Source organism: Phodopus roborovskii, unplaced genomic scaffold (genome assembly GCF_943737965.1).
Source record: "Phodopus roborovskii unplaced genomic scaffold, PHOROB, whole genome shotgun sequence".
In the NCBI taxonomy this organism is placed as follows: domain Eukaryota; kingdom Metazoa; phylum Chordata; class Mammalia; order Rodentia; family Cricetidae; genus Phodopus; species Phodopus roborovskii.
In genome coordinates this window covers 9,270,650-9,284,123 of record NW_026126525.1, presented here as the reverse complement: position 1 = coordinate 9,284,123, position 13,474 = coordinate 9,270,650, and the positions used below count along the sequence as shown (strand labels likewise).

Genomic DNA, 13,474 nt, shown 5'->3' with positions numbered 1-13,474 from the left:
CCTAATCATAATATATAGTAAGACAGCAGCCTGCAAATGGAGAATTAAACAAGGTGAGAATGAGATCAGAAATCTAAGCAAGTGAAGTTACACTTCTTGTCTGTAATCCAACCAAGAATTAATGTTGAAAGAGGTACTGTAAACATACTACATTTATCAAACTTAGGCAAAACATGCTAGTTTCCTTAGTGTGAGTGTCCAGGTGTGTAGTGCCTGTAGGAGATTTGAAAAATATTTTTGATTGTTTTTTTTTATTTGTGTGTGAGTGTGTGTATGGGTTTGTGAATGAGGGCACACACACAACAGTGTGTATGTGGAGGTCACAGGCTCACTTGTGAGAGTGGGTCTCTCTAGCACGTGGGTCCTGGGGATCAAACTCAGCTAGTAAACTTGGTGGCCAGTGCCTTACCCACTGAGCTGTCCTGCTGGCAGTATGTTGTTTTTTGGAGATGGGTATCTCAGTACGATTGCCACTGCCTCTCCAGCGTTGTTAGAGGTACTTGCTGCCATACCTACCTTTCTGCATGTGCTCTGGGGATCCAGCTGAGCTCCTCACTTTCCCACTGAGCTGTCTCTTCAGTCACTATTTCTCTTCTCTTTCTGAGAACTCCCGACTCTCCTTTCAAGTTAGAGAGCCTGAATTTTTTAAAAAGTGATTTATTTTTATTTTATGTGCGTTAGTGTTTTGTCTGCATGTAGGTCTGTATGAGGGTGTCGAATTCCCTGGAGTTGGAGTTCCAGACAGTTGTGAACTGTCTGGTGGGTGCTGGGAATTGAACCCAGGTCCTCTTGATGAGTAACCAGTGCTCTTAACCACTGAGTCATATCTCCAGCCCCATAGAACCTGCATTTTAATACATAATCTTCAAGTTTTTAAAGATTCATTTGTGTCAGAAAATAGGAAATCATTTTATTTAGACTTAACATTGTATTTAAAATAAATGGTTACTTGCATAGCATGCCTTAACAGTAATAACAAATAGAAATTATCCCTGACTTGTGTCTTAATGTGTGAGGAAGAGAGCACTTAGTCTGTTCTCTACAAATCAGTGTCTCTTACTCAGCTTTTTCAAAAAGAAATGTTTATCTAGTGTTTGAATCATCAAGGTTTGTTTCATAGGAATTTTTAAATCAAAAGTGATTTAAGTTGGTCTGGAGAGGTAGCTTACTGGTTTAAGAACACTGATTGCACCTGCAGAGGACCTGGGCTCCGTTCCCAGCACCTGTGTGGTGGGTTACAGCTTCCTGCGGTTGCAGTTTCAGGGCTCTAACACACACCCTTAGGACCTCCACAGGCACCAGCATGCATGATACATGTGCACCTGAAGTCAAAACAGTCACAAAATAAAATTAAATCTGAAAGAGAAAGCAAAGTAATTTGTATGTACGGTCAAAAAGCCCAGTAGCTGGCATGGTGGCACCTGCCTTTAATCTCAGCATTAGAGAGGCAGAGGCAGGTGGATCTCTGTGAGTTTGAGGCCAGCCTGGTTTATATAGAGAGTTGTAGGCCAGCCAGGACTACCTAGTGAGTCTGTCTCAAAAGGAAACAGAGCCAAACAGCAGGGACAGCAGAAGCCCAACAGTCTACTAAGCCGTGGTTGATTGACAGCCCATTGACCCCATGTCCCCCGAGACTCAGTTTAAGACACATGAGATGTTGTTCTCAAATTGTCCCTCCCTATTTCTAGGTTGTCTTAGGGAGCGTGTGAAAGCGTGAGGGTGAAGGAACCGAGCCAGCCAGTGTGGAGTGGGTCCTGGCAGGAGCAGGCAGGCGCTTGTGAGAAGCATTACCGGTGCTCTTTTAGGTTCTGTGACAGCGTCTCCAAGGCAAGATGAGATTTACTCCCAGGGTTGCATGTGCTTCCCTTTTGGACTAAGTCTGTGTTTTCGTTGTGCTGTTTACCATTCAGGGGCAACATGCAGGTGTAGAACCACATTTTCTTTCTTGTACAGTGAGGTTTTCCTGCAGTTAATAATTGCCCAATTTTTCACTTGCCTAATTTTGTCAGGCATGTTGTTATTTTAGCCCATCTTCCTCAGTAGAAATTCCAAGTCCCTGTGTGGGCAGCTTAAACATGATAGCACTTGTGTGAGCTTCTTTTTTCTCCCTCTCTTGGAGACACTCTTCAAAGAGACTTAGGTTCACCTGTCTGATTTTAAACAGGATTTAGATGGAATTCTTTACTTCCTTCTCTCTTAGCCTCTTAACTGCTTATTCCCTCCCCCCCCCCCCCCTTGCTGGGTTCCCCTTCTCAGCTGCATCTCCACGCTCTTTAACTTTCTGATAATGAACTTATGGGTGGGAGCATTTCTGATCTTCAGTTTGTAAATATATATTTTCCCTTTCAAGTACTAGCCAGCTTTGACACTGCTTAGCTTCTGAGGTCAGGTGAGATTGGGCACTCTCGGGGTGTGGGGTGGCCATGGACAAACATGTCTTTATTCTGTGCCCACATTTGATTGTTAATTTGGTCAGAGAAAAAGATTTTGGGATAGAAATAATACACTGCATTGTTCCCTGTTCTCTCTACTAGTATGCATACACACTATCCAGGAGCTTTTCTCTATCTTCAGTGTATTAAAATCTTACAACAATATGTATGCTTCATTGTGTCTGTCTTTTTTTTTTTTTTGAGACAGGTTTTTCCTGTGTAACCCTGGCTGTCCTGCTTTGTAGACCAGGCTGGTTTTGAACCCACATTGGCCTGCCTGTGCTGGGATTAAAGGCATGTGCCACCTCCTGGCTAGGTTTTGTAAGACACCAAGCTTTTTCTGTTGTATGTTTGTGTTATTTCTGGAACTTGTTTGAAATCGATATTTGTTTTCCTGTGGTGATTGTTCTTTTGATTATCTTTTCATTTTATTTCCTTTTAACTTTTGATTTTGTTGGAAGCTTCCTTAAGTGTATATGAAGGTTTTCTATAGAATTTTGTACTTTTGCTATGTAATTTTTAGCAATCCTTTCTCATTAGTTCATTAAAAACCTGTTGCTCTTGTTTTAGGTGTAAATCTTCTTTTCCGTTAATTAAATATTTAAAGTATTGTTTTCTTTATTCTAACTTTCCCCAGATCCTTCTGCTTTGTTACTCTCTCTTGTCTTTTGTGAGAGATCAGAATGTACCCTGCGGATTGGCAGTTTTATCTTAGGAGGAACACTCCAGAGGCCAGAGCAGGAATACTCCTTTTCTCATATGAATCAAATAGATACATTCTTTCTCTCCCATGTGGAGGAGTGTTTTAGAGGAGCAGAGAATGAGAGAATGAGTTGTCTGCCCTTCTTTTGTAGAAGCCCCTTGTATATTAAGACCAGGGAACCAATATAACAGACAGTTCACACATTGACTTATAGGGATAGCCCTCATTGGGAACCGGAAGAATGCACTGTGTGACCTGTACATCACTTGCTCCGTGCTTCAGGTTCTCAGTGTTTACTGCCATTTTCTGTGCAGTGCAGCTGCCTTTTACCTCTAAGTTCATGCTTTGTTATTACTTAACTTGCAGATTCCAACATAGTAATTACTTAAAAGAGTGGTTCTCAACTTGTGGGTCATAACCCCCTTGAGTGTTGAACAACTCTCTCACAAGGGTCATAATTACATAACAGATATTTACATTATGATTCATAACAGTAGCAACATTACAGTTATGAAGTAGCAAGGAAATAATTTTATGGTTGGGTCACCACAATAAGAGGAACTATTAAAAGGTTGCAGCATTAGGAAAGTTGAGAGCCACTGACTTAAAGAGATACTGTATTTTTGGAATTAGAATTCTGGATATCAGTATGGTTAATTTGAATATATTTCTATTGTTTTATGAGTAACTTATGGACAATTATGGCAATTTGTGACTTTCTAAGCTTGTTTTAGAAGCTGCTTTATATTAATTCCTGTAATTGTATCTGTTAGCTTTTCCTTAATAATAAAACACTTGAAAATTTTGTAGCATAAAGCAACAGTTGCTTATTATTGCTTGAGGGTCTGTCCGTCAGCTGCTGTGGGCTGAGCCTGGTGGGCTGGGTGGCAATGCTGATTTGTTAATTGTGATTAGTTGGAGTAGTTTTACTTCACCTCTTTGATGCTCTTGTCTGTAGTAGGCTGTCCTGGGGTAGATTTTCTTATGGAGGCAGAAGTAGAGGCCTGTAGAGGCACCTGAGCCCTCTTCCCAGTGGAGCCTCTTCTCACTTGGATGTGAGCACACACACATCTCTCTCTCCCCCCCTCTCTTCTTCATCCCTCCCTCTCCATCCCTCTCTTCCTCTCCCTCCCTCTCTTCTTCTCCCTCCCTCTCTTCTTCTCCCTCCCTCTCTTTCTCTCTTTCTCTCCCTCCTCTCTTTCTCTTTTCTTCCTCTCTCTCCCTCTCCCTCCCTCTCTCCCTCTCTCCCTCTCCCTCCCTCTCTCTCTCCCTCCCCCCCCACTCTGTGTCATATCAGGGATAGTTGCAAGAGCATGTGTTGGGGATTATTTGCTCTGTCACGGGTAGCCAACCATTTAGTACCACTGAAGAACATGATCCCCTCTCCCAGCAGTCACTACCTGCCAGTAGCTGCCCAGGGAGCGCTGGGCCCTCATTAACCCCTGCTCTGTTTGTGAGTGCTGCCGGATCTGGTCTTGTGCAGGTAATCACAGCTGTTGTGAGTTCATGAGTGCAGTATCCATGCTATGCCTGGAAGGCAGTGTTTCATAGCAGTACTCCCCTCTCCAAGTTCTGAATTCTTTGTCTTCTTTTCCATGGTGCTCCTTAGGCTTTGCAGGCAGTGTGTATGTGTGTGTGTGTCTGTCTGTGTGTGTGTGTCTGTCTGTCTGTCTTGTGCGTGCCGGTGTTTGTGTGTGTGTGTGTGTGTGTGTGTGTGTGTGTGTGTGTGCTGTGTATGGGTCTATGTAGTGTGTGTGTATGTGTACGTGTCTGTATGTGGTGTGTGTGTATGTGTGTGTGTGTGTGTAAGAGGAGTGAGATGGAGTGATTTTTAGGATTGAGCACTCAACAGGCAGGTGTTCTGGAAGCTTGAAAGTTAGGGGTCTGCATTAACTACTGCCATTGAAAGAGAAAGGAGTTTCTCTGGGCAAGTCTGGGTATACCCTGAGTGTGTAGAAGGTAGGTGGACAGCATGCCTCCAGAGTAACAAACTCTCTCCACCCATGGTGATCTTCCCAGCAATGACCTTCTGACTAGGTCTGTGGTATCAGGCATGTGGTTGATGTGTTGTCTCATGCTGGTAGGATATGCTGAAGACGCTGAGGTGAGCATGAGTTTGAGTTCAGCCTGGCACAGCACCATTCCCTCCTGTGGAGCAGCCTTAGATCCAATCACAAAGCAGTTTGCACCTTTAACAGTAATGGCACTGTTACACTAGGTGGCAACTCTTGTCTGGCAGGTCCATGGTATGCATAGTCCACAGCTGAGGAAGATTATTGATTTTATCCCGAGTCCTATTATTTGTTACCAGGAGTAAAGCATTAGTGACTTTACCCATTACGTCCCTTTGTTCTATAATCAGAGCAATATTTTAAAGAGTCAGATGCATAGTTCTCCTTGGCTGGCTTTCAAGAGAAAAATGTGAGATATAGCTGCCAGTGTGGGATTTACATCTTTCCATCTCATCCTTCTATGCTTCCCTAGCCATATTGGCACCATCCCTTTAACTGTTACGTGTTGTCAGCAAATTCCTACCTACAGGAGATGTTTGTATACACATTCATTATTACACCTTCTCCTAAATCTTTGCCTTGTTAATCTGTAATCATTCTGTCTTAGCAGGAGTCTCACTTACATAAGCCTAAGTTGATCCACTCTTTTTTCCCATCCTTTCCCCAATTTGAATTCCCTCAATTATAGTCACATACTTGTGTCATTATTTTTAACCTTGTAACACTGTATTCTATAATAGAAACCTTATTTTTGTTTATCACACTTTACCCAGTGCAAAAACAGTGTTGAATTGCCTCAAAGAAATACATCATTAATCATAGGGAAAAATGCAATTTCAGAAATAGTTAAATATTAGAAAAATGGCAAATAGTTATTAGCAAGATATTGTTCTAATCTCCGAGATGTAAAATGTAAGAAAGTGTGTCACTGCCTCAGTGCACCAGGTTTAAGTACCCTCATAAGAGTTGAGAGTAGCTGGAAGGGGGCTTCTGGGTATTTCTTTCTGGTGTCTTCAGAGTTGCTTCTTTGCTTAGCTGGGCAGGTGGTGAATCAGATGAATAAGAAGCTGCACACGGGCTTCACTGAATCTGAAGTCTTACAGATCTTCTGTGATACCTGCGAAGCTGTTGCAAGGCTGCATCAGTGTAAGACTCCCATCATCCACCGGGATCTGAAGGTAAGAACCGTGTAACACTCTTGTTCTGCACTTAGAATTTAAAATGCCATTTTCTTTCTCTCCCTGCTCCTATCCCTTCCCCAAGATCCTGCTGCCTAGAGCGTATTGTCTGCTATCCCAGCTAGTAGGTGAGGTTTACCAGGCATTTGCTGTTGGTTGTTTTGTGTGTGTGATCTGTCCAAGCTCTTAGAACAGTGCGTGATGTATAGCAGAGGCTCACTGGTTGTTTAGTAATAAACAAGTGAATGACTTTTGATTAAATATAATTTTATATCTTATGAAATGTAGAATGTAGGTTGTTAATAATTATGAGAGCCTAAAATAAACTTTATTAGCTTTTTAGTAATGGAAATAAAAATAATAACAAAAGGCATTGCCATAGTAATAACAATTATTGGTCCTTAATATATTCCAGTCCATGTTCTCAGTACTTGAGTGTTCTAACCTGTCATGTAGTAATTGTTATCTTCCCTCTTTTCTGGATAAGATAACCAGAGAGAGGAGTGGTTAAGCAAATTGTCCAAGGATGTAAACACTGGTAAGCAGCAGATAGGGCTTTCTCTGAATCTACATTGGAGTATTCATAATTTATTTTAGTTACTATAATTCTGATTTCCAAGTTAAATTATAAATTTAAATTTGTATTTTCACTGTAGAAGTTTTAAATAAAAATGGTGTTATAGGCTAAGTATCTTGAATCAGAAAATCCACATTTGAAAAGGCCCACTTTCTTAAATGTATTGAGACTTGACAATGGTGATGCCATGAGTGTGGAATTCTGTACCTTATCATATGCTTCAGACTGCAGCTAGAATATTGTATGAAATTATTGTCAGACTTAATGTATAGGGTGTATATGAAATGTGAGTGAATTTTAGAATTATTCTTGAGTCTTGCTTCCAATATAAAAAATAATCCAAAACCAGTGACACTTCTGGTCTCAAGCATTTTGCATGTTAATATACAACCTATAGATGTTAATCAGGAATGGAGTTTGAATGTTCTCCATTACTCCTTGTCTCCAGATAGGCTGACTCTTTGGAATGGAGAAAGATATAGATGTACTGGAAGAGGACCTTGACCACCAATAGTTTTCCTTCATAGAGAAAATTTAGGACATTAGAGTTGGCCATTTTTATTAACCCTTCTGGCCTCTTGTCTTAGCCTCTGGAGTTCTGGGGTTCTTAGAAATAATTCAGTACCTTCTCTGGTTCATTTTGTCTCTGGTTTGAGGTGTCTTATGTCCACATATACACATAACATTTGATCAAAACAGTTTTTTTTTTTTTTTAAAGGACAATGTTCACTTTGGAAATAGTAATTATTGATTTTCTTTTCTTAAGGTAGAAAATATTTTGCTAAATGATACTGGAAATTATGTACTTTGTGACTTCGGCAGTGCTACTAATAAATTTCTTAATCCTCAAAAAGATGGAGTTAATGTAGTAGAAGAAGAAATTAAAAAGTAAGTCCTTAACTTTATTGCATTTTGTCTCACAGGCATTTTGATTAACTTGGGTCTGTAACTAGTTAGCTGCATTAATACAAATTTTATATTATTCCATTAGTAGACTCTTTCAAAAAGAAAATGATTAATATATGAATGGAGAATCTAATAGTTGATGAAAACCATGAATGATAAATTTTGTCTATGTGCTAAAAAGATTAATAAAGAAACTTGTAAAATGAACTGTAGTAATTAATAGGTCCATTAAGAGAATTTTAAGCAATGTAAAATAAGATTTATTTTTACATGAGTGTGAATGTTTTGTCTGTGTGTGTATCTGTTTACCACATATGTGTGTGTAGTGCCTGTGGAGGTCAGCAGAGGGCATTGGATCCCTTGGAACTGGAGTTATGGGTAGTTGTAGTGGGAATTGAACTCTGGTCTTTTGCAAAAGCAAGAAGTGTCTTTAACCACTGAGTCGCCTCTCCAATCCCTTAAGTGATTGTGAGTTCAGCATAGTGTCATTGTCTTTACTGATACAGGGCAGTGGTGTGTTTGCAAAAGTAAATTGTTCAAAATAGGTTAGCTGTGTGTATCATACATACTGAAAACTGTGAAAAGTGTTAAGTGCTAAGACTGTATGTATGAAGTCACTCTTCAGTGCTATATTGAAAAGCTTTCTCAGAAAATGTCACACTTGCTTTGTGTTTCTTAATCCTCCTGTCTTTGTTGTGAGAACCTAACCTTTTTGCTTTTTAGCTTCAGATAATGCAGCATACTGTCTTAGATCTGTCAGGATAGGGGTCCTTATCACACCCTCATAGATTCCTGGGTTAGGGTGAGAAAGAGCGGGGACTGACCCATTAAAGAATGCAGTCATGTAGACTGTAAAGCAGGGACATATACTGTGGACTGCATGTTTCTACTCAGGAAACCACTTAGAACAATGGCATTTGATTCTGTAAGAATGAACCCATAGTAACATAAACATCCTGGAGAACACAAGAGTAGTAGCCTTGCAAGTTGGCTATTTGGGATCCATGAACATCCATGTAATTGAAACATCTTGTGGATGAAGATTTCTATTGGGTGCCTGAGTTCTCAGTTGTCTCTATCCTGATAAACATTTAATTTGTTGCATTGTGGAATATAGTTAAGGCTCTGTTAAATTTTTATGGTGATTAGAATATGACAATGTAAGCTTATTAAGAGTTTGTATTCTTTGTGGCTGAATTAAAGAGTTTATGGATGGCTGAATTGAAGAGTTGATGGATGGTCTAGTTGAGTTAACATATTTATTGAGGTCCAACCCTGCCTTTGGTGCTGAGATACAGTGATAGGAGTTCTGCCATTGTGCAATTTGTTTTCTGGTTTCTCTGTAGTAGTACATTTGGACAGCCTTACCAGTAAGTGCAATTTGTATTAGAGTGATGTGATTTAAGATTCTTCTTGTAACATCAAGTTTAAACTGAAAAAGAATCTTGCTGTGCTAGTGGTGGTCCATTTATATTCTTACGATTTCTGCTATGAGATTCAAGCACTTACTTAATTAAAAGTTCCTGTTCCTAATAAATTTTTTTTTGTTGGTGAATATTTATTTACAGTGTCTTTTATTCCAAAGAGCTTAGATCAGTAGTCATGTTAGAGGCATACATAATATGAATAATTGAGTTGTAGTAATTAGATACTTATAAGACAATTATAAAAACTCAAAACATTTACTACATACTGTGTGCAACTGGGTATACTATCATTTCTAAAATAAACTCCTTAGGAAAGAGATTAAAATTTTGATAGTGCAGTTTTACTTTTAATAATTGAAAATATTTGATAAGGAGGCTGTGATAGTTAGACTGGATTTTTTCATATAAAGCAACAGAAATATTTCTAATAGTTTGTCTTTTAAGTTTTTATTAGTAAAGAAATTTCAGCTTCTGTATTATTGAGATACTTTTGTAACTGCTGAGTAAAATGTCTGTAGATACTGTTTCATTTTATTCTTGATAGACTTGTAACAAGCCTTTAAAGACAGTGTTGTTTGTGTATAGTTTTGAGCCCAGAAGCCTTTCATGCTGCATCTTCTAGAGAAGCTTATCTCACCTGTCCTTTGTTTCCCTCATGCTGCCAGATACACGACTCTGTCATACAGAGCCCCGGAAATGATCAACCTTTATGGCGGGAGGCCCATCACCACCAAGGCTGATGTCTGGGTAAGGCTGGAGGGCTGACCTTTGCTCCAACTAGATGAGTCTCAGCTGAGTCGCCTCCTTGACTGTTGCCTTCCCAGAGGCATCCTTCCCATGTAGAAAGCAGCTTCTTCCTCAGGAGGAGAAAGCTGGAATGTTTAATCTTTTGAGTTAGGAGAGCTGGTGCCTGTTTTCAGGAAAGGGGACATTTGCATGCTACATATATTTTAGGCTTTAGATTGTAAGTGAACGTTCACATTTTTCAGTTTTGAATGAGTGGAATTAGAAAATCTGGATGTAACTGTCAAGCAATTACAGTGTAACTTTTTTTTTTTTTATTGGAAACTAACAAAGGTAAACGTTTTCTAACTCTTTTATTGAAGGTCCTTATCATTTAGTATATATATATCTGGATTTAATTATACAAATAGATAGTGTTAATTTATAGAAAAACTTGTTTAGAGTCTCATATCTTTTTCAAACTTGCTAGTAAAATACATTTTGGATTGTATTTAATAGTCTAAGAAACTATTGTATAATCTGAATGCATAAACATTAATTATTAGCTGGATTTGCATGAACTTATTTTCAATAGAGGAATATAATTCTAGAACTTACAAAAGAAGTTAAGATAGTTTTGATGTTTTTATTTAAAAAGTTACTATTGTGTGTAAGGCTACATGTCACAGCATGTGTGTGGAGGTCAGAGGACAACTTTGAGAAGTTGATCTTCTTATAGCATGTGGGTCTCAGGGTTCCTTTTCCGGTCTCCAGGATTAGCAACCAGTGCCTCCCTTCCCTGCCTGAGTCACCTTGCCAGCCTCACATGTGTAATGAGTGCAAACCAGTGATTGTCTCCTTGCTGGTTCCCCAGCCTGCTCCCTCCTGGGGTTGGGAGGCTACGGAAAACCCAAGAGACAGATAGTCTAGGAGGGCAATCAAATCTTTGGGATCTTATTATCCGATTATTGTAATACCTGTTTTCTTATGTCACCCAGGAGCACCAGCCCAGGGGTGGTCACCACCCACAGTGGGCTGGACCCTCCTCCATCAATTGCTAATTAAGAGAATACCGTCATAGACTTGCCTACAGGCATTCGGATAGAGACCTCTTCTCTGATGTAGCTTGTGCCAAGTTGACAGTACCAGTGAGGACAGGACCAAGTAGATACTATTTTCTCCAAAGGAACCCTCCAGGTTTAGTTTAGTTACTCATGAGCCAAAGCAGCTTATCTAACTGGTCACAGATGCAGCAGAGAAACACCAAACAATAACGCTAAAGGCTTTTAAATACATTGAACATGGTAACTTGTAAGTAATAATTGGATACAAAATAGGAGTGTTCAACTTCCTTGTTTTTAAATAGCATGTTTAACTTTTGGTTTTCTTGTTCGTGCAGCTGAGGATTATACTTAGTGCCTTACTTATGTTAAACAAATGCTCTATCACTTAGCTCCGTTCCCAGCTCTGGTCTTGGCTATTTTTGTGTTGTGTGGTTGATTGTTGAGCCCTGATGACGTTCTTGTTTCTTTGTTTTACAGGCCCTGGGATGTTTACTGTACAAACTTTGTTTCTTCACTCTTCCTTTTGGTGAGAGTCAGGTTGCTATCTGTGATGGCAGCTTCACCATCCCAGACAGTTCTCGGTATTCCCACAACATACATTGTTTGATAAGTAAGTATTTGGAAAGATGTATTAAATATTTTTAAAGATACCATAATTTAGGGCCTGCTATTTATATTCTTTCTTAAGTCTAGACTTTGAATTTCATATAATTTTATAAACTATAGTCAAATATTTAAAAATGGTTATTCACCTCTGTGGAGGCCAAAGCAGTCTAATTACCAATGAATACATGGATATTTTTAACCTCCTGGATAAGAGTTAATAGCACAAGGCAGCAATTACATAATTAAGACAATCAGAAATCCTGGGAAAACATAACAACATTTAATTCTTCAATTTTGTATCTTTGAAACCAAATATCCATGTGGTTAATAAGTAACTAGATTTCTTTCCAGGCTTTTTCTTGCCTTTAAAAAATACTGTAATTTAACATTTTGTATTTGTCCATTGTAAAACTTGAGAAAGATCCTTTTTGGGGAGGAGACAGCCATTGGGCAGGTGGTCGAGTATCATCTAGGTGGCCGCAGTATTAATGTCAGCAGTTCTGACTAAAGAAAGTGCCTTTAGCGCTTCCACTGTGTTCTGCATTTTAAACACCCTCTTGTAGCCTCTGTGCCACAGAACTGTGTCAAATTTATTTGCTATTCATATGATAAAGATTGTACTTAAAGTTAGTGAAGAAAATTTATGGAAATAGATAATTTTCTTAACCATTTGTAAACAAAGATAGAGCAAAGTCTTTATCTTTTCTGTTAAAGCTTTACATAAATAAAATACTTAAATGTAAAAAGTAAAATATACACTGAAAGAAAATAGGTATGAATTTAATCACATGTCTAGAATGTAGAAAATGTAGGGCCTCAATTCTGGGAGGTGTAAGAGATAACCCAGTGACATAACTTTAAATTTTTAAATCTGCCTAGATGGCATGACTGTAATTCTAGCACTAGGAGGCAGATGCAGGAGAATACCGTGCCCAGGTCCAGGCTACAGTAGGAAAGACTCAGAAAAGTCACGGGCTGGGTGTATATTGCTTAGTGGTAGGACATTTGCCTCTTTTGCCTGAGGCTCAGGGGTCAGTCGACAGCACCACGCCCACCAAATCCCCCAATTCAGCAATGCTCACATAAATTGCAAATAATACTTATTACTTATTTGAGAAGTAGTCAACTTTGCTAATGTATAGGTCTTGTGTAAATCAAGGAGAAGGGGCTACATGGTGAAATATTTCGTCATGATATCCAAGAGAAAAGGACACAAATAACTCTTAAAGCACAGAATTTCTGTGGTACTGATTTCCTCACAGATACTGGAAGTTGGAGAATCATATCAGCCTGACACACACAAAGTGCTTTGCATTATATGAAACACTTTTCTCAGGCAAGGGGAACCAGACTAAGCTACTGGGGAAAGGGCACACTGCCAGCCACACGCTTAATGATGAGCGCATTAAATAGGTGTGCTGTGGCCTTGCTTGACTTGGCTCATGGAACCCTGAGCAGGGGTAAGGAAGACTTACAGGAATGCTGGGATGATCAGTGGTCTGGACTCTGATGGAGAAGCCTCAGTACCTTGTTAGATATAGCTGAACAAGGAGGCGGGTTCGTCTAGACTCAGTAGGAGCAGTCTTCATGCTGTACACATTCGCTGGGGAGTGGTGAGAGGACGTTACAGTGGACACTTTGTGGACACACCATCAGTATTCACCCCCCGCCCCCACCGGAAGGCTTTGCCATCCTTCTGAGCCTCGTCTGGGGACAGCTTTGCTGCTCTCACAGGGTCGAGGCACTGGGCTGAACCTATGGATGTAGGACATCAGCATCCATGGAAATATCATGATGCATATTTCTTCAGGGCTTCACATTCTCCCTACAGTTCTGTGTAGCTCAT

General features: G+C 39.6%; 1 protein-coding gene across 1 annotated transcript in view; it reads left to right on the top strand.

The window, feature by feature from the left end:
- Bmp2k (BMP2 inducible kinase) overlaps positions 1 to 13,474 on the top strand; it is an 82,643-nt gene that overhangs the window by 29,662 nt on the left and 39,507 nt on the right. Inside the window, exons 4-7 of the mRNA XM_051198311.1 lie at positions 6,183 to 6,325; positions 7,669 to 7,790; positions 9,901 to 9,982; positions 11,500 to 11,632. Of these exons, the coding sequence (XP_051054268.1) occupies positions 6,183 to 6,325; positions 7,669 to 7,790; positions 9,901 to 9,982; positions 11,500 to 11,632 (480 nt within the window). The remainder of the gene's footprint in view (positions 1 to 6,182; positions 6,326 to 7,668; positions 7,791 to 9,900; positions 9,983 to 11,499; positions 11,633 to 13,474) is intronic.